The 25638-nt window shown below is 36.4% G+C and overlaps 3 protein-coding genes across 4 annotated transcripts; all 3 read left to right on the top strand.

Annotated features, from left to right (window-relative positions):
* The first annotated feature begins 8740 nt into the window (after positions 1 to 8740).
* LOC116201582 (NADPH:adrenodoxin oxidoreductase, mitochondrial) lies at positions 8741 to 13361 on the top strand. 2 transcript variants are annotated; one of them, XM_031532862.1, is made up of 13 exons: positions 8741 to 9081; positions 9269 to 9373; positions 9570 to 9683; positions 9768 to 9821; positions 9946 to 10062; positions 10717 to 10826; positions 10903 to 10976; positions 11146 to 11207; positions 11486 to 11684; positions 11963 to 12023; positions 12424 to 12491; positions 12634 to 12779; positions 12863 to 13361. In XM_031532862.1, exons 1-13 carry the CDS (start codon positions 8965 to 8967, stop codon positions 13088 to 13090), a joined length of 1455 nt encoding a protein of 484 aa, XP_031388722.1. In that variant the 5' UTR covers positions 8741 to 8964; the 3' UTR covers positions 13091 to 13361. The 2 variants fall into 2 exon arrangements, with proteins under 2 accessions (XP_031388722.1, XP_031388723.1); XM_031532863.1 differs by having other exon boundaries at positions 11963 to 12017.
* Positions 13362 to 14023: 662 nt separating this feature from the next.
* On the top strand, positions 14024 to 16255 carry LOC116198532 (DNA-directed RNA polymerases II and IV subunit 5A). Its single transcript, XM_031528699.1, has 5 exons — positions 14024 to 14184; positions 14459 to 14681; positions 15200 to 15379; positions 15503 to 15616; positions 15929 to 16255. The coding sequence occupies exons 2-5, from the start codon at positions 14481 to 14483 to the stop codon at positions 16052 to 16054; spliced, it is 621 nt and encodes a 206-aa protein (XP_031384559.1). The 5' UTR covers positions 14024 to 14184; positions 14459 to 14480; the 3' UTR covers positions 16055 to 16255.
* Positions 16256 to 16984: 729 nt separating this feature from the next.
* LOC116201125 (methyltransferase-like protein 5) lies at positions 16985 to 20433 on the top strand. The gene is made up of 9 exons (XM_031532245.1): positions 16985 to 17166; positions 17281 to 17337; positions 17884 to 17981; positions 18133 to 18202; positions 18486 to 18534; positions 18708 to 18796; positions 18891 to 18938; positions 19318 to 19377; positions 20021 to 20433. Exons 1-9 carry the CDS (start codon positions 17107 to 17109, stop codon positions 20117 to 20119), a joined length of 630 nt encoding a protein of 209 aa, XP_031388105.1. The 5' UTR covers positions 16985 to 17106; the 3' UTR covers positions 20120 to 20433.
* The last annotated feature ends 5205 nt before the right edge of the window (positions 20434 to 25638 follow it).

Here is a 25638-nt window from a genome sequence, read left to right on the forward strand (position 1 = left end):
TTGTCAAATCTATCACATGATTTACTTTTTGCATCAAATCTATCTCGGCGTTATCTTTTCCGTCAACACTTAACGGCCGTGCTGACGTGGTGCCTACGTGGCAAGTGTGGCCCACTATCTCTCCACGTGCCACGTCAGCACGGCCGTTAGGTATTGACGGAAAAGATAACGCCGTGATAGATTTGATGCAAAAAGTAAACCATGGGATAGATTTGACAAAAAAAATATAGAATAGATTTGACAAAACGGACAAACCATGAGCCATTTTAAGTAAAAACCCTTTTAAAAAAATGATCTAGCTCAGTCGAGCGTCAATATGGAAGCTCGAGCTCGAGTAATACTCGAGCTCGCCTCGTTAGAGCTCGCTTGATGCTATGGAATTAAAACCAAGATCAGCTCGGTTAAGCTCGGCTCAATGGTAGCTTAGTGTCCCGAACTCACTGAACAAGAGAGAGAGAGAGAGATCGTTTGTATATTATTTATTATTTTATTTTCAAATCTCAATTTCTATATTATTTTATTTGCCAAAAAAAATCTATATTATTTTAAGAGTATGGCTTAAGAAAAGAATAAGAAATCCCCCCCTAATATGTGAATTATGGGCTTAGGCGTAAGTCCAGTAATAAAAAGAGATATAAGTAATTTTATGTAGGAACTCGGTTAGGCTCGCGAGCTGAACAAGCCGAGTACTACCAAGCTCGACTCGGCTTGCCTGGTAAAAAAGCTTGACTCGAGCAGTGCTCAAGCTCGACAAGGCTAAATTGAGTTCGAGTTATAACCAAGTCGATCTCGAGTAACTCACGAGTTGATTCGTCTCGTTTACACCCCTAGTTGGAGCTCGACTTGTACATCAAGAAGCTTTCAAGCATGCAATATGCTTGTTATGAGTATGTTCGTGTTAAGACCATTACGATCTTTTCATATACTTATATCATAAGATTTCTAATTAAACCGAAACACATTGCATATTTAATTTTTTGAGTCCGACTGGCCTCAATTTTTAACTTTTCGGGCATATTATAGGGGCCTCCATGTCTGGCTTTTGTAATGTCAAGTTATTTATTTATTTATTTTAAACATTAGGACTGCCGCCCCGAATTCACAAAAAAAAAATGCACACACACTGCATATTTAGAGACAATGTAATGCCACTAATTAATTTTCTATTTCTGCTCTTTTTCCTCATTGCGAATACGAATCGCAAGGCCTGTGGAATATAATTTTGGAGTTTCCCCTAATCTGCAAAAAATAAATGAATGCAACAACTTCTAAGACACCAACTGGCTAGGGAATATATGTATCTGTAGTTGAGGCATAACATGAGCAATCCTTTGTTAGCTTTCTAGTAAATATAATAGACATGACAATAACGTCCTTAATTACAAGGAGAGCATCCATAACATATGAAACTGGCATCTTTGGCGAGTAATCAAGTGTCTAGCTAGCTTATGGTGGGAAATTAGCTTGTCCTTTTGAATTTCTGATATAATATATGTAATTCGTCTATCAAATTAAATTACGAGGAGAATATCCGTAACATATGTCTTACTGAAATCCCATGATAAAACATGCATGCAATAAAGTGAAATATCATATTAGACAACACAGTACAGAAAAAGTATACTATAAAGTAATTAAGAATATATATATTGTATATATATATATATATATATATATATATGACAAACTCATCAGGGAAAAATGTGACAGGGAAATTCTAACAGAAAACATTATTCTTGTGCAATTAGCTTCTAGGGTTGCATATATTCTCTGTCAGCTTACATTCCCTATATATAATTAACCGCATTTTAAGACAGCACCAAGACAAATACTCCCTTAAATCCCGAGCTGGTTCCTTTTGGACTGACATATAATATAAAACATAATACATATATCATATCAAGAATGGGCTCTATAATATTTACACTATATTTCTTCATAATTTCCAAATAATTACGTGTGAAAATCTATTAAGTTATGATAAATATATACTTTTTAGATGAAAAATATTAATAAATTTGGGATTTTGTGATCCCCTTAGAAAAGTTAAACGCGAATGAATCTCACAATATGATGACTTATATGTCTATTTTCCTATTATTTTCGGTTTCACCTGACCAAATTATTAAAGAATCGGAATAATATTTGGGCTGCCTAATTGATTTGTCCAAACTGCCAAAATCTTTGTCCGATGGCAACATGTCTTTTCTAGCAGACAGCCATCTTTTCTAATTTATGAAATAATTCCGCCCTCCGATATTTTAATGTTTTCGTCTTTCTTGTGCTGCTAAGGAACAAAAATTGCAGCCAACATTTCTCTCTTGTCTTCACCTTCCTTCCCTTATATTCTCTCCTCAACTCCCATAGAAATGTTTTGGTACAAATTACTAAATAGATAGATAAATAAATAAGTATAATTAAAGCAATTATTAGTATCTGTAAGGGAACTAATTGATTAGAAATTTATATATATATTCTTATATTGAGAAAAATTGCCCGTTTGAGTTCAGTTTTACCATCGATTTTATATCTACTTATAGTGTATGGAGTCGAAATTCATTGGAAGTATTGTATGGGTATGTAAGACAAGTTAAAAAAAAAATGAATTAGTCTCAGCCAATAGTAGACTGAGAGCACTTTGAGTTTCAACAAGAATTTGTACATATATATACCAATTGTAAATTTAAATTGGTTTATTTTCTTCTATTTAATTAATTAATTAATATGAGATTTTTGGAGTTGTACATTTGAGGCCCCTCTAGCTAGGTTTGGGGACTTATATATGCTTTATGTAGCGCATGACTTTTGATGTGATTCTTACTTTTATTTTATTTTTCACTTTTGCAAAGACAATGTACACTCCAGTGAAGGATTCGCGTTCGAAAACATAGAAATAAAGTTTGCATAGCACGCATGACACGTGTCTTTCATTCTTTGTCGGTTGGAACATATGTATATTATATTTTTCGTGCGCCCAAGTAATTAATTATCTGTGGAAATATTTTTATTTTTCAACTAATTAATGAAATTGTTTATGTACACAATTATTGGACCAATCTCTTGTGGACACATGAATTTTCATAGTATCTGCCAATAAAAATTCGAGTATTCTTCATCATCAACTAAGATTTTATTCCCATGTGATGACAATTAAAGCATGATGTGTGTTACCTTGAACTTCATTCCATATTTTTGTCTTTTTACCTTAAAAAAACAAACGAATCGCATAATTGGTCATGTTTAATATATCGAAGGCGTGGAATATAATCTAGTTTTAAACGTATTTTATTATTAAGTAGCTGTACTACAAAAATTAAGCAAATTTCATGTGTGGTTATGGGCATTTTCTTGAAACTTGTTATGTCGTTTCTATGGGTGGAATAATATTTATATTAACCCATGGCATCAAAGGATGTGTTTTCTTGTTCCATTGTTGATTACTCGTCTCAGTTCATCTCGGGTTCCTCACTTTCACCGAGTTACTCTAGTATTTTTCCGGTATCTTAAATTCTCGACTCGTTCTCCACTTAGAAGCAATGCTGCTAATAATAAGCTGGAAATTATTCAAAGCAAAAAATAATAATAATAACAATAATACGATAAAAACTAATAATAATATCAAATGTGGGACATCTAATGCAGTAATATTGATTGTCGATCTAGTAGACATGCTCGGCCGAGTATCATCCTCGGTATATCAGATGACACCAGATAGATCCCGAATGCTCAAAGGATCATAATTCTAGCATTTTTGCTCTCATTCTCTGCATTTCTGTGCTCCCAAGATCAAGGCTATAGTTTCAGAAATTCCGTGAAATGAAACCACAGGGATCAATGTCGTGGTGGAGCCTAATACATGTCCGTTTCTTGAGAAACTACTGTAGATACAATCCTTTTGCTTTGGGGCAATGGTTATCGAGGTGTAGACACCATATATACCCGATCGCTGTGCCGGTCAATAAGTGTTGTACGGGTCCTCGTGCTTTCGGGGCTCGGGACAAAAAGCTCACGTGACTGAGAGCCCCAGCCCCAGAAACAAAGCACTCAAGGCCGAGCCGGAGGGTCCAATAACTCCTGAGTCCAAACCGCAAGAAGACGAACACCAACAGGGCAACGAGACATCCCCCCAGCGCAGATATACATCAGATGACCTATACATACATATATGTGTGTGTATATATATATTACCAAATCATATCTTTTTCTCAGGTCCAGGGTTCATTTCAGTGTCCGGGGTAGTAATATATATGTAGAAATTGGATAGTTTCTTTTCCATCCACCGGGGGTTCATTTGTAGGCTCACCAATTGCACGGTCGGGTCTTTTAAGGTGGTTTTTCCATTGTGGAGATTAAAGAGATAAATAAAAAAAAAAATCTGAACGTGTCAACGATTAGTCTCTTCTGGAAAAAATCAACTAGCATGTCAACTTGGAGTCGTGGCGCTGTGTGAAACATTTTGAACGGTGATGATCAACTTTGGCCATTAATTAAATTACTTGAGGGACATCGATCATTAGTCATTCAATTATCAACGAGAGAGTCAATAATTTGCATGTATTTTATTCCACCACATGATTGCGGCGAAGATTCTCCTTATAAGGACAGAAGAAAAATTCTCCATCTCATCATCATATTTAACACTCTAACAAACACATTCCCTATTTTTTTTCTTGTCCTTCCATAATCTCCAATTGTCAACCAATGAAAATCAATCTAATATAATAAACCTTTAGAAAAAAATCTACTGATCTCATCAAGTGTTTCAACAAGATACTCAGTCATTCAAAAGTACATTATATTTCTTTTGTAAATTAAAATGAAAGCAATAAGCTGCATAAATAGAGAATAGCCATTGGAATATTGATTTGTAAATTCTATTACATTTTTACTTCAAATTGCAGTCTTGTAAATCCTAAGGAACATGGACGAAAACAGGATTTGGACCAAGGGGGGCGAGCTCTTTGAAGAGATGTATAAAATAGTAATGCTTTGTAATTAGGGAGCGAATATAAGGATTTTCATCAAATCTCGAATCATAATATGTAAATTTCCTTATAAAGTCAAAAGTTTATGAGGGTAATTGCCGTCCACAGCCCCCTCGGTCCATCCCTGCCAAGTAAGTAAATAGATCCATATTTCTAATTACAATCACAAGATTCAGCGTCTGCAGTCCATTACCTCAAGGCATAACTGACTTATTTGAATCCACAAACTTATAAGGTATCGTTCACAATTCGAAGAATAATTCTCATTTCTCACAAAAATTTAAAATAATTGCAGCCACTAATTATTTTAGCAATAAAAATAGAAGTATACATTATCTCAAAGCAGCCCGCATGCAGGGATTGCAATTTAAAAAAATTGCCCATCATAGTCATAACTCATAAGGAGAGAGGGAGGGGGAGAGTTTTGACCCGGCCGTTTAAAGCAGGTCAAATAGAAAAGGGCAAAGCGGGCCCATATGGACCGTCGGGAGCCGACGGAGGTACAGCGCATTGGCCTCTTCCTTTTGGGCCGTCCCACCCTGAGAACGAAAACGACTCGGACTTTTTTGGACTTTATCGAGTGTGGGCCCTCAAAGTGGTCCACTACACATTCCCCTGTCTCCTCCCCTTTTCCCATTCTTTTCCACTTTAACTTTTTTCCCCCACTCTAATTTTCTTATTTTCCTCATTTTCTTTCTAATGAAGAGAAATGTCCGATTTTTGCTTGGTAACACCTTACAAATTCACGAGATAGGTTAATTCGTCCACACAAACTGTGCCGGCCGTCCGATAAGAAATATTTTCTTGTAAGATTTCATACTTGAACTTGAATCCTTCTAGGAAAAAAAAAAAGGGCATGCTCTTTATACCACCCGTCTAACTTCTTCTTTTTTTGATAAATGAATTAGTTCAACTTTGTTGTATCTATTTTTCTCATTTTTCCACGTCTACCATTAATGTCAATATCTGCGTTGACAGACTTTAATTGAGTCTGGGAATTCGAAATTTTTTCACTAGAATCACTTCACATATAGAGTAAAGAAGACGTCCAAAAGGACTAACCGATCAATTGTCGAAGCGTGTCTCGTGGTGTCATTGAGGAAAAAAAATTATACGACTACTTTTTATCTTTTTATATGGGAAATTCTTGGATCAAGCGGTTGAATATTCGGTCGCTGCGTCCCGTACGAAATGTTTTCATATTTAGAGAATGACGTTTCGTACAAAATAATCACTCGACTGCATGTACGAATCAGTTGATTGATGTTTAGTACGAAATATTTTTATTCTTGACAAATAAAAAATAATATTTCGTATAAAGAGAATAACATTTCGGACGTCCCCAATTGAATATTTAACTATTGGATTCAAGAATGTTCCCTTTTTATATTTTTTTCATTTAGGAAATGGATAATAATTTCTTGAGAGACCGTTTCTTTGGACACCGACCTTGACAACTTTCGCCATCACCACTGTATTTAGGAGCCTCAGGATCAACCTCGGGCCCATCCTTGTAATCATTCACTTCCTTTTCCTTTGTTCAGTATTTATTTATTTATTTTATGTTTTTATATATTTGGCTCGTCCTAAAATGCAAAATCTCTTGATGTTTGCTATTTCCAACGTCATAATTGCGTCATTTGTGACAATAGAGTGATAGGAGTGCAAGTCGTCGTACGAGAAAAACAAGAGAAATAAGGGAAACCCCGCCTGACTCGATCGGTCTAGACCGGATTTTATTTTACCCGACCTGCATGAGATAGTGTCGGGTTTAGATATATTACAACTTCGGTTAAGCCGGGTTCCAATAGTCGGTCATTTCATCAAGTTATGGTAGGGCGCGTCAAGTTTTAAAGTTGATGAACAAAGCTGAGGTCGCAATCCCAATAGCCCCGTCAAGCTATTTCTCCCTTGCGTGTAGGTTTCTCGCAAATCCAGCATATTGACTAAGGTTCATATATGATGTCTTTTCATGCTTTACTTTAGGCTGAGTATATGTAAATAAACAAAGTCCCGTGCACATATATCCTTACCCAATCAGTAGTCTATTCCGCAAATCATATCATTATGTTTGTGTTACTACAACATCGCTTCGATCTAAGCTTCGTACTCTTTTTTTTTTTTTTTTATTTCCCCCCACTCGAAAAAGCTTCATATGCTAAAAGAAGACGATGTGTTCTCATTATTGTAGATTCAAAAGGTTATATGAGACAATTAGGGACAAGTACTATTGTTCTTTTCAGGTGTTGACTTGACCTAGAATATTGATATTTCGTATCGGTATTGCGTACTGAAATCTTCATTTTTATCTTGATACACAAAAAAAAAAAAGAACTGTCTCTTCACATTTTCTAGTTTCATTTTCGAATTCTTGCTAAGAGAATTCATCGAAGAGGAGTTCTAATTCTTTTTTTTCTTTTTTTTTTGGTTTCCACTCACGAAATCTTCAATCGGGTCAATGTTGGTTAAATTGGGATATTGAAACATGGCCTAGTGGACTTGTGGCTGACCACTCCACCTTTTATTAGTTAGTGGGAAAATTTTCAGAACCCATCAAACTTCTTTGTTTAATAAGAGCGAGATCATTGTACTTCATCATTTTATATTGGCTAAAGCACAATATATAAAAACAAAGCAATAGTATAGTAGACTTCTAGAACATCACTTGTTGCCTCTCATTTGACAATGCCCCCATATACATAATTCGCTTCATTGGTATCACAACTCAAGGGGGACGCGTGTCAAGCAGCAGACGGATGGGATCATCGTTTGCTACTAAAACTCGTTTAGTAACCAAGAGATTCAACTGAGAAATTCTTCACCGGATACGAATAACTTTCCTCAATACATGCTCTAGCACCACCCTTACCCCTGTCTCGTTGCTTCGATTGACCAATAAAGAGCACAAAACACGCTTCGAAAACATAACTTGAAGTCCTTTCAGTAGTTCTTCTGGACGAGTGAAATGGATCTCCATCTACTGATTCTCGACTGATCAACATAAACGATTGGGTTCAACGACTCACAAAGTTTTCGAAAAATTGCGAGAATTTTTACATTCCCTCCAAGCCCGAAGTGCAAATAAATATACACATGCATGGGTGAAATCTATAATGCATAAATAACGGAACATTATGAACAAAGAAAAAAGAATTGAATAATTTATTATTGCATTAGATGTATTAATAAAAATAACAATTTTATTTGATAAAAAAGCAACAAATCTTAATTCTATTCTCTAGAAAATAATTCATATAAAAAAAATCTTGATATTTTTCTACTCTAGAAAAAACATAAGTTTGTTTAGTGTATATATATATATTTATTATAATATTAATTTAAAATTGAGATAGAGTAATTTAATTTAATGATGACTGGTTTAGTTATTGAATAACCGTTTGGTTTTCAAATCGAAAAAAATGTGCATTCATAAAAAAGAAAAACTTGGTAAAAAGTGAAAATTAATTTTTCCTTAATTGTGTTTTATATAATTATTTTTATGACTTTCAAATTATTGCATAAAATTACTGGAACGAGAATGTTTATAAAAAATAATTCGCTTTAATTATTAAAAAAAAGAGTTTTTTTTCCTTCCGTTACTGGTCTTGAATGCCATTAGCTAATATGAGTAGCTAATACGAGGCCCATCGCATCAGACCCATCCCTCGGAAGCCCTTAGAAGGCCCGTGTTTGAAATTTTCTAGGCCCAACCCATTTTCCACTGGCCTTCTCTGCCTCTCTCTTCCCCAGAACATGAAGTTTCTCTCCGCTGCGCTGCTCTGCTCTGCTCTGCTCGGTCGTCGGTGGTTGCCGACTGCTGAACCTCCGCAGTTGCAGCTGCTGCCTCCCCTCTCTCTCTCGCCGTCTACGGTTCCTGCAGCCACCCTTTGATTGCCCAGCTGGAAGTCCAAGAGCTCAAAATTTTCAGTAAGTGGGATTAACTGCTGCACCATTGCCGTCCCATCTGTCTCTGTTCCGGATGGCTACACTTGGGGCAGTAACGCGGTTCTTAAGAAGATTCAGCGCCTTATCCATCAACCCTTTACGCGTCTGCATCGTCGGAAGTGGGCCTGCGGGCTTCTACACTGCTGAGAAGGTAACTTTCCATTATTGTCTGATGTATAGACACGTGAAAGCTCCGACCAGTGTGAGAACTTCGAAACTTTGTACCTTTATATGTTTTTCGCTGAATTTAGATTACAATAATTAATGCCTCATCGATTTTTGAGCTTCTGTGAGCATGGTTGAAGGCTGAAAATATGTTTGATTCGGGTGATTATTAGGTGTTGAAAACTCAAGAAGCAGCCCAAGTTGATGTCATTGATCGCTTGCCCACACCTTTTGGATTAGTGCGCTCTGGTGTTGCGCCCGACCACCCGGAAACAAAGGTGAGTAGTATGTTTGTACTGGTTGCAGTGTTATTGCTATTCCCGTCGGACTGTTCGAGATGCTGCAAAGACTTCTTTCTGAAGCCTCGTCTTGTAAATTCAGTTGCTTCCTCGAATAGGTAGTAATACTTGAATGGTCCATGGAAGGAAACTATTTTTCTGAATTGAGCTTAGTTCACCAGATGACTTGAAACAGATTGTTGTCAACCAATTTTCCCGTGTAGCCCGACATGAGAGGTGTTCATTTCTCGGGAACATTACCCTCGGTTCTGCCATCTCTCTGCCTGAGCTTCGAGAGCTATACCACGTGGTGAGTGTTGGTTTGAATGAATTCTCGTGCTTATCAAAACTCGGAATTCGCTCATGATTCTTCTTTTGGCGGGTTTTTCGGCAGGTTGTGCTCGCTTACGGTGCTGAAAGTGACAGAACTCTTGGCATTCCTGGAGAGGTATGTTTTAGAAGACTCAACAATAGCTTTTTTGCTTCTGCCTGTGCTAACTAATTGAGAGCTGTTTTTGATCTTATGATAAGTACTCTAACATTGATTAATTTTGTTTTGAAATCTTCTCTAGGATTTGTCCGGTATACATTCAGCTAGAGAGTTTGTCTGGTGGTATAATGGGCACCCAGACTACAAGAATATGGATCCGGATCTGATAAATACACATACAGCTGTGATTCTTGGTCAGGTACTTTTCCGTTCGGTTTCTAATTATTGGAGTTGATAACTAGATAGATGATATTACAGCAGTCCCAAACGTGTCTCTTCTCCGACTTCTCGTATGATAGTATGGTGTAAAGTTAGAATTTTATTTTTATTTATTTTTTGTGGATTAGTTTCTTCCTGTCTAGCATCAAGGGCATAGCTAGGTGAAAGTGAGCTTGTTCATTTATAGCATCAGAGGCGATGAAAGTAATCGGAAAGTGGAAGCACTTAAATTACTTGGACACATTTAAGTTTCTGCCCCCTTCAGGATCTTTATATTTTTATATTTTTATTTTTATTTTATTTTTTGGATTAGTTTTTTAAAGATTTTGGATAAGTGCCCCCTTCATGATCTTGAGCACTATTTATTGTCGTGTTACTCCCTTTTTCCAAAACTTGGTTCTTGTATATCTAGGGATAAGCTTATTGAGTTTCCCAAGTAATGTGATGAGACATGGTTGCAATAGATCAGCCAGTTATATTAGTGCCTCTAATGTTCATCATGGGTTTAAAAGCTCATAGTGGGTTGATTTAGTGTACTGCTTGGAAGTTATTAGTTACTCTGACAGATGCCTCGAGGTGGATGAATTATTTTTGATCAAATGCTTGCTTTAATGGACATCTCCTTTCATCTCAGGGGAATGTTGCTCTCGATGTAGCACGCATACTTTTAAGACCGACTGAGGAATTGGCAACTACAGATATTGCTGAGCATGCATTGACTGCCCTAAGAAGGAGCTCCATAAGGTTCTTTTTACCATATTTACTTGATTTATTTCCCTGAAAAAATAATGCGAGTTTGGTGATATTATTAGCCCTGCAGGAAAGTCTATTTGGTCGGAAGGCGTGGGCCAGCACAAGCAGCTTGTACTGCAAAGGAACTACGTGAAATTCTTGGTGACTACTATACTCTTACCTGTGTTCGCTGCACCGATTTCAGTCAAATCAGTGACACTTGATTCTTATTTTATTTACAATTTTAATTCTGTATATATTGTGGGATGCGGGCTATTGCTCCATAAGGTATGAACCTTAATAAAAAGTAACTTCACTGCTTTTGCTTCAGGTATCAAAGATCTACATATTCACATACAGGAATCTGACTTGCTGAAGTCCCCTGCAGATGAGGTATTTTCTGCTTTCTACTCATGACTATCTCTCTGTTTGCCAAAGGCTACCCAGGCAATGAGGGATTGAACCACCTTTTGGACTTTCCACAAAGTGTCCATGCATCTTATTCAGTTGCAGTAATCCATGGGGGCAGTTCTCTTGAATTATGATTGGTATCGCCCAATCTTTGTCAGATGGAATGTCTCACGTTCTTGTATTTGGCTAGGTTCCCTTAGAATGAATGATGCATTTCTTTTCAACTGATGATTAATACTTGATGTCTTCATTTGGTAAAGGAAGAGCTGAAGAATAACCGAATACATAGGAGGGTCTATGAGTTGCTCTCAAAGGCAGCCACTACAAAGGCTTCACTTCCTGTAGGAGATCACCGCGAACTCCATTTTACTTTCTTCCGCAAACCAGACAGATTTCTGGAGTCAGAAGATAGACCTGGGCATGTTTCAAGAGTCCACTTAGAAAAGACATGTCTAAAAGGTAAATTTTCTCTTTTCTTGGTAAGGATGTCCTTTTGTATGAGTTGTCAAGGTTCATTGTCTGAGAGACATTGAGGTTTAGCAAAGTGTAATCTTGATATTCATATACTGATATTGAATAAGTGGGTGGTTATTATTTCATTTGTATGTTTGAGGAGGTGTTCTATCAGGGTCCCCATTTTATGGCCCCCCTTAATAATTGAATAGGAACGAATTATTTGATGTTGGTGAGTTTGCTTCTATGTAATGCTTAGTTTGATATGGTTTTAACTTTTTCAGGTGATGAATCTGGAAAACAGATCGCTGTTGGCACTGGAGAATTTGAGGACCTGAAGTGCGAGTAGTCTCCTGCAACTCTAGCCTTTTGCTGTCTTTTGACTTGATAAATATAATGAGGACTACTTTTCCCCCCGGTATACTAAGAAAATAATGTATAAAGTCATTTTATTTCTGGATAATGATTTGACAGTAATTTTATTATCTTCAATCTATGGAAGCAGCTTTATTTATAGTTGCATCAAATACTACCTGAAAGATTCTTCAAGTGACAAATTGATTGTGTAATTTGTTTTTCTTCTTTGTTACCACAGATTTATCTGCAATTGATATAAAATATTCCTGATCAAGTCGATTATTGGGTGACGAAGAACTGGGTTAAGATTGTTGGTTGTAGTTTTAGCATGTATAATGGTTTAAAGAGCATGGGATAAATCGCTGTGTTCTTGCTGTCTCTCGTGTAGGATGGTACTAAAGAGCATCGGCTACAAGTCAGTTCCTGTCGATGGATTGCCTTTCGATCATCGGAGAGGTAAGACAGAATGATCAAATCAGTCTCAAAACTCCCCAACCATGATCATATGGATGCTAACTTGTTGCTACATATAGATGTTTCACCTTAAGATTATTCTCATGCTGCAAACCATCACGAAGATAAATTATATCTTTCTCAGGTGTTGTCCCAAATGTCAGGGGCCGAGTTATAAGCGAAAGCTCAGGGGATTCTGCAGCGCTGGAACCTGGCTTGTATGTCTGTGGGTGGTTAAAGAGGGGACCTACTGGAATTATCGGCACAAACCTTCAATGCGCGGAAGAAACTGTAAGCAGCGATTGCTCTTCTATATGATAATAACTTCTTGTTGCTTTGTTACCTTGAATGCCATCCTGAGGATGATGTGACAGGTTTCCAGCATTTCCGAAGATCTTGAGAAGGGGTTGTTGCAGCCATCTGCACAAAAACCAGGAAGGGACGGTCTGCTCCAATTATTGGATGATCGGAACGTGAGAGTGGTCCCATTCAGTGGGTGGGAGAGGATCGACTCCGAGGAAAGGAGATTCGGAAGCCTGAGGAACAAGCCCCGTGAGAAGTTGGCTTCTTGGGATGAACTGCTGAAAGCTTGTTCCGATTAAAGCCAATGTGCAGTTCCGGTGTATTGTTTAATCAGTTTTGAGAAGCCGAATGACTTGTGTTATCGAAACAATAAGCACCAATATACAGTTCGGGAGGCACGTCTTCTCAAGCCCCTGCCATTGCTATCTGCATCATTAGGCAGATAAACATGCTAGAGGCAGATCGTCCAGTGATCAAATTACAGTTTGATCAATCAATAATTGTATTAATTGATTATCAACATTATAATGGTTCGATTTGAAAGGACAGAGGGTAAGCTTGTGCAGTTAAGTTTGCTGCCTAGATTTTATGCGCTACTGCAGTATAATAATACTTATGATAATAATTAAACAGATAACGGTAGATTAAAGCATTAAAGGATATAATTCAGTTTTCAATAAGATTGTCCATTAAAGGAAATAGCTCTTCTAATCAAGCATTTTCTACATTTACAAAATTTGAAATCAATTTTTTTCTTATTTTTCGGTTATAATGGATATTTACCTTGGACTATCGTCCCCAGCAAGGTCGTGGAAGTAGGTGCCTCTGGCTCTGGCAGGCCGTATGTAGGCATTGCAGTATTCACCATATGTATTAAAAATTATTAGTACAGAACCATATGATAATAAAAATCTATTGCAAACAGTTAACAAAGCTGTATCAACGCAAAAATTATATTCATATAGATGTGTGTACACCTTTATTTTTCGGTTTGTAACTTAATATTTGAAAAAATTCAATGAATACGACTAATTCAATTCAAGTCAAGTCGGCTCACTAAAGGTATAACTCTTTTAATTAAGAATTTCTACATTAATGAGACTCGAAATCAAATCTTATTAAGGAGAACATGTATATATTCATTTATTTAAAAACGAAATTCAATATACATTCCAAGTTCCAACCCACGAAAAACATATATATATATATATATATATTTATTGAGAAGAAAAAAACTTACATGTACATATATACATAGGCAACGGCTTCTCTTTTGCTGAGTTGCTTCTTCATACATTCCGACCCCAAATTAGGGCAAAGAGAGCTCCAGACTAAAGAAGGAACGGGCAAGAAGAAGACGACCCTACTCATTCGAGCTTCGAGTGCGTGAAGGGTAAGCATTGAATTCTACTGATCGAAGAGCTGTTCGTTCAAAATCTCTGCTTTCGGATTTTTGTTTCTTCTCTACCCTAATTTCAGTCTCGATGGAACTTTGCCCACATTGGCTTCTCTGCCCTAATTTCAGAATTGCTCTCATGTCTAGCGATGTTCTTCTTCTTGAGAGTAGAATTGCGCATGTTCTTGGATAACTTTGGAAGGAAAAACAGGGAAATTTCGGTTTTTGTGTTTTTCCAGTGGTCCATATATATAAATGAAACTGTCTGCAGGTTCAGGTTTTGGTGAGGAAAAATGACTCTCTCGGACGATGAGATCACAAGGCTTCACCGTATCCGGAAGACGGTGATGCAGATGCTGAGGGACCGGGAATACCTCGTGGGAGATTTCGAGATAAACATGTCAAGGTATCAGTTCGTTGACAAGTTTGGGGAGTACATGAAAAGGGAGGATCTTGTGATCAACAAAACGAAGAGGAATGACTCTTCTGATCAGGTTTAAGAAGGATTCTGTGGAGCTTCATACTTTATTTGTTGGAAATTTAGACTTTTGCCCTTCAATTTGCAGCTGAAGTCTGTTATGCCCATCAAATTTCTCGACCTGTGCTGCAGCTGCTACCATTTAATTTGGATTCTTGAGCTGACTGCTTGGTAGAATTGCCTGCTTGTTCAAAAGTTCGAGTGTATGCGATGGACTTTATTTTGCCCTGGTCATTGTTCTACCACACGATCCAAGGAACAAGATAGTTTACCTACTGTAATTGATTATAATTATGTGGGTACAGCTAAACGTTTCAAGAATTTAGTCTCTTGATTATGGGATGCTGTTTGGAGCTGTCTAGCTTTGCTGTTCGGCTCTTTTTTTTTTTTGTTTTGAAAGGAAAGCCTAGACCTTTGTTTGCAACCTTGACAGACGGTCTGATACCACGAATTTGCTTCATTTCAGTATAACTGTCTGGTCTTTTGTTGTCAGGTCAATCTTTAAAGATCTTATTGAGCATTTGGTTGGTGCAGATTTATGTCTTCTTCCCTGAGGAGGCAAAGGTTGGTGTGAAGACGATGAAGACTTACACCAATCACATGAAGTCAGAGAACGTCTTCAGGGCAATACTAGTTGTTCAGCAGAACTTGACACCCTTTGCTCGAACCTGTATAAGTGAAATTTCTTCAAAGTTCCACCTCGAAGTGTTCCAGGTAAAGTAATTTTAATAGAAGATCCTGTTGTCTGTTATCTGCCCATTTTATACTCTCGTGTGATCTTATAAAATCAGCAATGGAGAACTTTATATATTGAAATGCTTTTTTGGGTCTATGCAGGAGGCTGAGCTTCTGGTCAATATTAAGGAGCATGTGCTTGTCCCAGAGCATCAGGTGCTCACAACTGAGGAGAAGAAGACTCTGCTGGAAAGGTACACGGTGAAAGAGACTCAGGTCAGTATCATTTTGCCCCTTATGTGGAAGGCAGTAACTTTTGTTCATCTCTATAGCTGCTGAATGATAGCCATGAGGACCTTAGGGGCCTCGAAAACTCTCCTCTAAATGATCATCTATGTTGTCAGTTTTAGTTATATTTCTTAGGATTTTTCTTTTTTCTAGATCTGTCTTAGGTTTTAGATCTGTTTGATGGCAAAAAAAGTTTAAAAGGTACAAATGAGGAGGCTTTACTGCATGAAAATGCAGTCTGATTTCTTCTATTCCGAAATTGTGAGTCCATTCCGACTGACCTTATTGCTCAATTTCCAGCTCCCACGTATCCAAGTGACAGATCCAATTGCAAGATACTACGGGCTGAAGCGCGGACAGGTCGTGAAGATCATCAGATCAAGTGAAACAGCCGGAAGATACGTTACTTATCGATATGTTGTCTAGGAGAGGAGAGAGCTTATCGGAATGAAGGGTTCAAATGCTACCGATGAGTTTGAATTGTAGAACTTTGTCACTGTAAATTGCTGCCTCTAGGTGAAATGGACCCACCGTGTTATGGAAATTTTGTCTACCTTAGTTGCCATATGTGAGACTCACTCTGTTTTATCGGAGCAATTTTGATGGTGCCGTATCTGTTATCAGTTCCGATGTGTACATCTGCAAAGAGAGTAATGGTAACCTGGGAACTGTATATAAACACCAATGCCCTCTCTATATTATTACAAAACGACCCATCACTAAACGGGCTGGATATGACGCTGAGTGTCTGATATGTTGAACGTTGTGAAAGTTTTGCAACACAATGTGGATGAGTGCGGGAAATAAGGGTCCATTCAGGGTTTTCATAACATGACATCGGCTAATGAGCGTCATTGCCGCATCGATAACTGGCATCATGTGTTATAGCTGGCCTAGAACATTCATCAACTTCAGCAATTCCACACAATTATTTTCATCTATAATCAATTTAGAAAGAGTTGGCCGAATTAAAAAGATCCCGTGAATTCTTAATTCCTATTATTGAACAGTTTCTCAAATTTCAGTCTATCCTCTCCAATTTGGGTTAAAGTTGGAATACGAATGGTTGTGTTTGGTTTTAGAGTTAAGTAGAGTTGAGTTTTGATTTTAATTTAATTGTAATGATGGTGTTATTGAATTACGAGAAAAAGTATAAAAAAGTAATTAATAGTTAAGAAAAAGTAATAATTATATTATTGAATTGTGGAAAAAGTAATAGGTAGTTGAGGGAATTTAATTTTAAGAATTGAATTGAATAGTTAAAAAATTAAAGAAAAAGGAAAATGTAATAATTGTGCAGTTGATTATTATTGGATTGTGAGCAGCGTTAAAGTCACACGCGATTGTAAACCCTTTAATTAGGGTTTTAATTAAAGGGGGACAAGAAAAGCTTCGGAATCCTTGGCTTCTCCTCCTTCGTCTCCTCCGTCGCCTTCGGCTTCTTCAGTCTCACTCGTCTTTCATTTCTGACTAAGAAGATGAAGCTGAAGCAATTGGAAGGCCTCTTGGGCGATCTCCAGCAGTTCTCCAATCCAAAGGTCTCTTCCTGTCTGTTATCATCGCACATGTACTTATTCATGTCCGCCTTCTTCCCAGCTGCTTATCAGGAAAAGGTGAAATTTTTGAGCTTGTTCCTTCCATGGGTTTTGCAGATTGAGCTTGAACAGTACCCAACTGGGCCCCACATCGCTTCTCGCATGCTGTACACTGTACTCTCACTCTCCCGTCCTGCTTTCTTCTTGAAATGAGTTTTGGTCGTGCTCTGCAATTTTATGTTCCATCCGTTGGTTCTTGCCGGGTAGTCTTTAGCATTGGGTTACAAATTAAGGTTGTTTGGTGATTTGCTTATCCGTGAAACTGGCCAGGAAAATCGGGAGCATGTCATGACCTTGCTTAGAATGTTAGTTTATTGCGTCCATTGCAGAACAGAGATAGGGTCGTTTATTCCCATTTATCTGAATGGTTATGATAATTTTTTGTATCAGAGAAGGGCCTTCTTGGTCTTTGCTTGGCTTTTCTTGTTTAGTTATCGATTCATATACTGTATGTATTATGTTTGGAAGCAAATTATTCTCAGAAGATAGCTTTATCCAGGAATGGATGGAATACCATTGGTTGGCCATAAATGTCACCTTCAGAAAGCATGTGCCATGTGCACCTATTGCAATAAAGTGATGTTTGGATGACATTTGAGAAAAATACTGTATGTGAATTCTCATGTAATGAACAATGGTGTACATTATTGTGTGGATAAGGCAGAGAACTCATTTGGCGATGTGAGCGACAAGGTAGTGGCTGATTTCGGGTGTGGGTGCGGCACTTTAGGCATCGCAGCCACCCTTTTAGGTGCAGAGTAAGTTTAGTTTACCCATTTCTGTTTTATTCCTCTTCTTTGTTCTGCTCGGCATTCATAACCCTCTGAGAGTTAACCCTTTAATATCATGTTCTTATTAAATGCTTAAAACCGTTTTCTATGATCTTTAAAGTTCTCTCTTTATAAGCAGACATGTTGTAGGGATTGACGTTGATGCTCAGTCTCTGGAAGTTGCATCTTTGAACGCAGAGGAGCTCGAGGTATTGGTCCATCTTCGTTTAATAGCAAAGAGTCAAGTCAAAACCCTGGTGATTCTTTACCTTAATTAATATCAAGTGTCTCAAGCAAAGTGCTTGATTCTTTTTGCTGACGATCTGTTTCGATCCTTCTCTCCTGAAAATGAACGTTTAAATTGATGTTATTACTATCAGCATCTGAAGTTCCAATATCTAAAAGTTGATGCATAATCTATTTTCTGTATCGTTTATTATTATTATTATTATTATTATTATTATTATTATTTTCCGTTGGATGCTTCTGCAGGTGCAAATGAACTTTGTTCAGTGTGACATAAAAAATTTGCAATTTAGGGGTAAAGGTCTTCTCCTTCATTAGTATGTTTTGTTACATAGTGCCTGGTTCTCGCTCTTATGGACAGTGGTCCTTGCTTTAGTTCCTTCTTTCATCAAGGGCTTTCGGTTTAATCTATGCATGCTCGGAATCTATATGATCCTGTCATGTAATGACTGTTTCTCTGTTGTATAGGCCTTACTATAGATACAGTTGTGATGAATCCCCCTTTTGGAACACGGAAAAAGGGTGCAGATATGGTTTTCCTTTCCTCAGCACTTAAGGCAGGTTTTTTCTGTTCATAAAGCTCAGGGACTATAATCATTGTACAAACAAGTGTGCCAATCACTATGACGATTAATGTTTTTGTAATATCAGGTGGCTTCTCAAGCAGTGTACTCCTTGCATAAGACCTCAACAAGAGACGTAAGTCTATTGCGTTACCTACTAAAAGGTCGAGAAAGACTGCAGCATATATAGTTTAGACTGATGTAATTTGTGGAGACTTCTCCAAGTTCTCAGCCAAATCTTTTTATTTATTTATTTTTGTTTTCTATAAACTGAAAACCTAATTATAAAAGTATAAGTTGAGGGTTTACTTCGTCTGCGTTATAAAAGCAGAAGGATATGTGGCCTCTTAGTATGATCAAGCTTAGAGTAAGCACATTAGAGTGATCCTTGACGGAATCAAATGGCAGTGAGTGGGTGTTTATCATACTTAATTCTTGTATGTCCTTTGGCTTTGTGTATCTAATCATGTATGCTATATGTTTCTTTTCATGAACGGTTTGCTGTTTTGTTTCAGCACATTAAAAGGGCGGCTCTGCGGGACTTTAATGCGAGCACCGCAGAGGTATTATGTGAGGTAAGATGGAAATATAAAACTGATTCATAGTAATCCATGTTTTGTACTCGTTCTTCTTCTAGGCTTTACTCAAAGTATTCCAGTAAATGCAAAATCGCTAAATGGAAATTTTGAAAAAATTCGTGAAGGTAGTATCTCACAGTCTCTCTACATGTCACTTCTAACAGAAAGCTGGCAATTTCCAAATCTATTTAAGATACGTTTCTCGCTTACTTCAAATCCTATATGAAAGGCTATTATATGAGGTAAGATGGTCAAAATGTTGCTGCCGATGCAAAGGGACTAAATAAAAAAATTTTAAAAATTCGTGAAGGTACTATCATATGGTTGCTCTACATTTCACTTTTTCCACAAATTTGGCAACCTTCAAATCTATCGAAGATATGTTTTTCATTGACTTCAAATCCAGTATTGAAAGGCTATTGGTACAAAATTTCTGGTGAAAAAGCGCTTATGATTACTACAACTGTACTGCAAGCTAAGCATTGATAGTGCACCCTTATCTCTTATTAATTGATAGATACTGTCCATTTTCCTTCAAAAGAGAATCCAAGAGAATGATATTACTTTTCTTACTTCATTTATACGTACCCATAAACCTTCTTGTTTTCATTGATACCATCATGGTTTGCTTTTGTGGCAGCTTATATACGATGTTCCTCAGCTGTACAAGTTTCACAAGAAAAGAGAGGTCGATATTGCTGTGGATCTCTGGCGCTTTGTTCCGAAAAGAGCACAATAGCAGTAGCAGTAGAGAATGAGAGGGCTAATGCGAAAATGAGAAGAGGTGTCTGTGATTACTTCTTCTTGAAGGACCTTTATCTTGGTGAGACATTACTTACGAGATTTAGCAGTGAGTATTGGCCGCTTCTGCATAGTTATATCATGTTGTTATGTGAAGTTATTGTGGAGCCTGAACAAGGCCGGTGAAGTATGAATATGTTTCTGAGATTTACATGGCAGAGGCTCATTCTCAAGTTAAGTCTATTCCTAATGCATGATGTAACATTCTTCCTTGCCGAAATTTCATGGACGAACATACGTAGCATTTGTTGATGCAAATTGTCAAACATTGAGGATGGAACTTCTCTAGTAAGAAGGCATTAATGGATAACGTTTTGCAAAACTCGTCTTAATCCCAACCGATATGTTTCGAGTTGTGCGAAATGGTCCTCCGAATTGTATAGACATGTGATCCCTCTGTTTTGCCCTCCTAATGTCAAGTCAAATATGAGACATTTGTTGTGTGGATCGTGACCCATTATCCCGCGCAATAGAAGTAGGGTCCCAAGGAAGATTCTAACGGAGATTCCATCTGAAGGATATCATTCTAACCATCTATACTTCTTAGAACTTATGATCGCTGAGATTCTCATTGGTCGATAACGATGATTGATATGTTTTTCTACTTATAAGGTTTTGCTTACGGTGGCATTTAGTGTATTACCATTTGAGATTGTTAATAATAGATTTTCACTGAAATAGATTCTCACTTTTAAAATTAGCGGTAATGTTTATTACAATGTTTGGTATGAACTAGTAATGTTATACATTACTCGTAATATTATTAGTAATCTAGCTGGATACTCTTTGCTGGAAAAGTATATTACTAGCTGAGTGGAAAAGTGGATTACCTTGGAGATCCAGTTAAACATTGTAATTTAGTGAGTCAAGAGAATTTAAAATCAAAACTCAGTAATCTACGTGGATTACCTCATACCAAGCGCTTGGTACTTTCTGCTTGTTATAGCAAGCGATGTGGGGATTGTGACCCATTATCTCATACTCATAGAGGTGGAGTTCCATGGGAGATTCTAATGAAAGGTATTCTGTCTCGAGAACATCCTGTAATGTTAAAGAATGACTAGCTACACTTAACATTCCCAAAACTACTCATTATCTCATGCGCACAGAGGTAGATTTAGTAAGAGATTTTAATAGAAATTCTATCTGAAAGAGGGATCTTATAGAGTTGAAATCTAACCAGCTACATCCTACAATAGTTGAACTTACAAATCGATTGTTACACAGATTTCACGTCGATTGATATCAATAATTGATTGAAGAGAGTAATTAATTAAGGTGAGAATTTGACAAAGAATCTCTTCGATACATAGAATATATATTAAGCAACATGCTAGCTAAGGGTCAGTGCCTCGGACGGTGGTCCCTTCGAATCCAAAAGAAGCCTAAAGTGTGGGAAAATCTCCTAAAGCATCTCAACATGTGGGTGAGGATCTTCTGCTGTGTTGTTCCAAAGGTCCACCCGCCTCCTGTGGGTTTAGATTTCTCTGTCTCACATTATAAATAATAAACACACACACACACACACACACACACACATATATATTATTGAATTAGAACAATCTCCCAATTACATTTTTCTTTTTTTTTCCCCATCATGAGCTTATAATTATTTTTGCATTGGAGTTCCAACCAAAATAATTAGATAATGATTTATCGAGAAAAAACAATTAGATATTGAAGATATTCCTAAAATATTAAATTCCTCAATAATCATGATTCATGACTCCAATAATTTAATAACCTGATGACCGTGTCTCTTTTTAGAGGAATTGTTCGGTGCAATCACTTTTTTGTGAAATCACTTTTTGAACCGTCGAATTGCAAGTATTGTTAAATAAATAAATGATTCATTGATTATCTAACGATCAGAAAACCAATTGTATCATACAAATGATTGCACTATAGATCTTTCCTTTTAATACGCGCCGTCAATTAATACCGTAAATTTTATTCACTTAGGTCCAGTTTGGTGCATGAGAGGAATAGAATGGTATCATCCTTGCACTCTATTTTCTTATATGATATTACTTTTATGAGTTAGAAAAGGTATTTTATTGGAGGACGTATTTTCCTTCAATTTGATAGAATGCTCTTTTCTTTAATATAGATATAATGTTCATTTCACTATTTCTAATAAGAGTTTTATATATCATACATATAACGATATGCTCTCTTAAGGGGAGGAAGTTCGATGTTGTATATATTTTCCAAATTTGGAAGGAGAGGAACAAGCGAATTTTTCAAAAGGAAAGCAAATCAGTGAAAAGTATTGTGCAGCAAGTTGTCTCCTTTGTAAGTTGAGGGCTGCAATCTTGCCAAATTTTTATCTTGAGGCTGTCAATTCTTCTTTTGCTCAGGAGTTAAGCTTCTGAGATAGGTTTCACTTTGATGTATAGGCTCTTGGGTAGGTAGTCCTTTTAAGTATTCCTTTGGCAATTAATGAAATAATTAACCACTTATCCGAAAAAAAAAATCACTGTTTTTCTCTCAATAAAATACACTATGCGAAATCCATGCCATTACATTCCCATGTATCAAGTGAGATTTAAATCATTAATTCCACATGATCCAACAGATTTCCTTGCTTTTTTTAGGAAAGGTTGAAGTATTTTACCTTAATCATTCGGTAATACACCATAGTGATTAATGCAGGATCTTCATTTACTAGCCATCGCGAGGTAAAAGATATACAATCATCTCAAAGTTTAGTCACATGACGTAAATAAAGAGGAAGAATTTTGAAAGTTCTCATGGAGAGTTTTACTCGTTTTGCTTTCTCTCAAATAATTCTACTTTTCTTCTTTTTTTTTCCTTTTCTTATTTAACTTTGCTTCATTTACTTAGCTATGAAGCAAAAAAAAATTCGGTCAAAAGCTATGGGTAATTTTATTCAATTTTGTTCCATAATATATAAAAATTTATCCCGTGCATGCACAGGTTACCACTAGTATAACTAGTGTGTGTATATATATATATATATATATATATATAGCTAACATGCATGATATTGAAAATTTATTTAGTATTGGGCCGTTGGTTAATTTCTAACTAGATTTAAGAGATTTCCATCAAGTATACTATCAATAGCGGCGTATGAAAATTAACCAATAATTGTATATATAGTGGGGCCTGACCTCTTATGCATTCTACTGCTTAATCATATTGGACCTATGCCTAAAACATCAAAGAGAATTAAAAAGATAAAGATATATCTAAATAAAATATTTGAATACAAATTAAACGTGCCTCTTTTGCGACCTAATTAATAATTTTTAGAATTATTTATTTACATACAAGTTACTACAATTTAGTATCTATTCGTTGAATGTCTTATTTTGAAAGCTAGCTTTGGGAGATTAGTATTTATTTTATGAACGAAAATGACCCTCAGAATTAATAAGTAATATTTGAGAAAGAAAAGATTAAACAACCGAACAAATTAGAGTTATTTTTTCTGTCTCTGTCAGTGTTATCAGAACCGGACCGGATGATGAACCGGAAGGGGTACGGGGTCATGGGTTTATGGGTCCAACCGGGGGTTCGATGGGTCGGACCGCTCGTTTATTTAAAATAAAATAAATATTCATATTATTAAAAAAATTATGATAATTAAGATAAAAGTATGATGATTTTAAAGAAATATAACAATAGTATAAGAAAGAATCTATATTTAATATTTCTTACTTCAAAATAAATATTTTATTTTAATAAGTACTTAAAAGTAGAGTTAAAAGAACAAAAAAGTGGTGGTGGCTTGGTTGGTAGTATGCTAATATGAAAAGCAAGAGGTCATGAGTTCAAATCCTTACACAACCAATCAATTTTTATATTAAATAGGAAACCCATAAAAACCCATAGAACCGGCCGGTTTAATGAAATTTTGCTTAAAACCGGCCGGTTCAATGGGTCCGGCGGTTCAAAGCTGCAATTTCGGTTTTTAGGCGAACCGGACCGGACTTGGTGCCGGTTCCCGGTCCGGACGGTCGAACCGGCCGGTCCGGTCCGGTTCTGATAACAATGGTCTCTGTGATTAATTATTGTGATTTTATGTCGGTTTACACAAGTACGGCTTCTATACATAATTATTATTCATGATCGTACATATAAGAATCCCAAGATCTCACTCTCATTTCGGTTGGTTTATAAATTCCGGAAAATGCAAGGGGCGTATATAGATTTGTACGCATTTTCGGGTAAGATCATCTTCAAGGAGCTAATGATATTATGACAAATAATTTCTTGCATAATCAAGCAAAGATCATTTACTAATAAGAAAAGATGATTATGTTCAAACGTGTGTTGTCTGATTCATTACAAGCAATAAACATATATTCTGTATTCTTCCTTCCCCACAGAGATTGAAAATTCTTATAGATCGAGTCGAGATTAAGATACACATTGACCATATCCCTTCTCTTTGCAACAAAGATCTTACATGTCGTAGTTTATTGCATAAGATTAATGGGCATGCTTGGCTTGGGAATTGATCGAGTTGAAAATATATGGGAATCATAACTAATATATATCTAATTGCAATTTCAGCTCTTTTCCAGTTCATTTCCCATTATTTAATGCGTAATTTGATTTTGATAACTCAGGGGATGACGCAAGTTAAAGGAGCTGACGTGGCAATTAATTCCAACATAAACATAGTTGGCAGTCTGTTTATTTTATTTTGGACATGAATTGTGTGTTGAAGTTCACATGTCTTTTCTAAACAATTATTAGGAAATAAAAATGAAAATATAAAGTTATTTGGCTTCTCACTTTCCAACAAATAAACCACTAATAAAATATGACCCCAGGAATCATGCTTTGAACAGCTCGATTAGATTTTATCCTATAAATCTCATATATCATAAACTTCAAAAAAAAAAACCATCTCTATCTTCTGGTCAAAATTCATGAAAATAATTAAGCAATTATAGCTCTCCTAATGTGTTGACCGGCATATTTTATTCTTAATTTTCATTATATAATTCTCTAATCTTGAGTTAGGTTTACCTATACCTCTTCTAGCTAGGTAAAAACCAATTACAGTATAATTGACAAATTACGTTGTATAGTGGATGAACTATATTTATAATATAGACGTTTGAAATTAACTAAAAGTATTTTGTGGTTAAGATAAACCAACACGTACAACAAGATTATGCTTCTGCTCAGCCACCTCGTGGTTTCACTAATTAGAGAAACATCCCACCGTTTCAAGCATCCATACACCTTCAATTACAACCCTTCGATTTCCATGATTAGTGTCAAAACTTAAAACATTCAATAGTAGGAAAAGATCAGTCGGCAAGATTTCTAGAATCTAGAATTTAAATCGTTATTTTGGCCCTAAATTAATTGCATTTTCCAATCCATAAGTTAGCAATTTGGATTTTCCTTTCTTAATTAAGAAGGAGCCGCTTTTGAGATTTTTACTGGTTATTCCTAGGTTAGATCTTTCAC

The sequence above is a fragment of the Punica granatum genome, chromosome 3 (genome assembly GCF_007655135.1).
Source record: "Punica granatum isolate Tunisia-2019 chromosome 3, ASM765513v2, whole genome shotgun sequence".
Taxonomy (NCBI): Eukaryota; Viridiplantae; Streptophyta; class Magnoliopsida; order Myrtales; family Lythraceae; genus Punica; species Punica granatum.

Bases quoted from the DNA above. Each gene is read 5' to 3' on its own strand.
- LOC116201582 (XM_031532862.1), top strand. From the start codon at position 8,965: ATGGCTACACTTGGGGCAGTAACGCGGTTCTTAAGAAGATTCAGCGCC. The intron at 10,977-11,145 runs GTGACTACTATA...CTTTTGCTTCAG, and splicing joins GGAACTACGTGAAATTCTTG to GTATCAAAGATCTACATATT. The intron at 12,024-12,423 runs GTAGTCTCCTGC...TCTCTCGTGTAG, and splicing joins TTTGAGGACCTGAAGTGCGA to GATGGTACTAAAGAGCATCG.
- LOC116198532 (XM_031528699.1), top strand. From the start codon at position 14,481: ATGACTCTCTCGGACGATGAGATCACAAGGCTTCACCGTATCCGGAAG. The intron at 15,380-15,502 runs GTAAAGTAATTT...GGGTCTATGCAG, and splicing joins TCCACCTCGAAGTGTTCCAG to GAGGCTGAGCTTCTGGTCAA. The intron at 15,617-15,928 runs GTCAGTATCATT...CTCAATTTCCAG, and splicing joins ACACGGTGAAAGAGACTCAG to CTCCCACGTATCCAAGTGAC.
- LOC116201125 (XM_031532245.1), top strand. From the start codon at position 17,107: ATGAAGCTGAAGCAATTGGAAGGCCTCTTGGGCGATCTCCAGCAGTTC. The intron at 17,982-18,132 runs GTAAGTTTAGTT...CTTTATAAGCAG, and splicing joins GCCACCCTTTTAGGTGCAGA to ACATGTTGTAGGGATTGACG. The intron at 18,939-19,317 runs GTAAGTCTATTG...GTTTTGTTTCAG, and splicing joins ATAAGACCTCAACAAGAGAC to CACATTAAAAGGGCGGCTCT.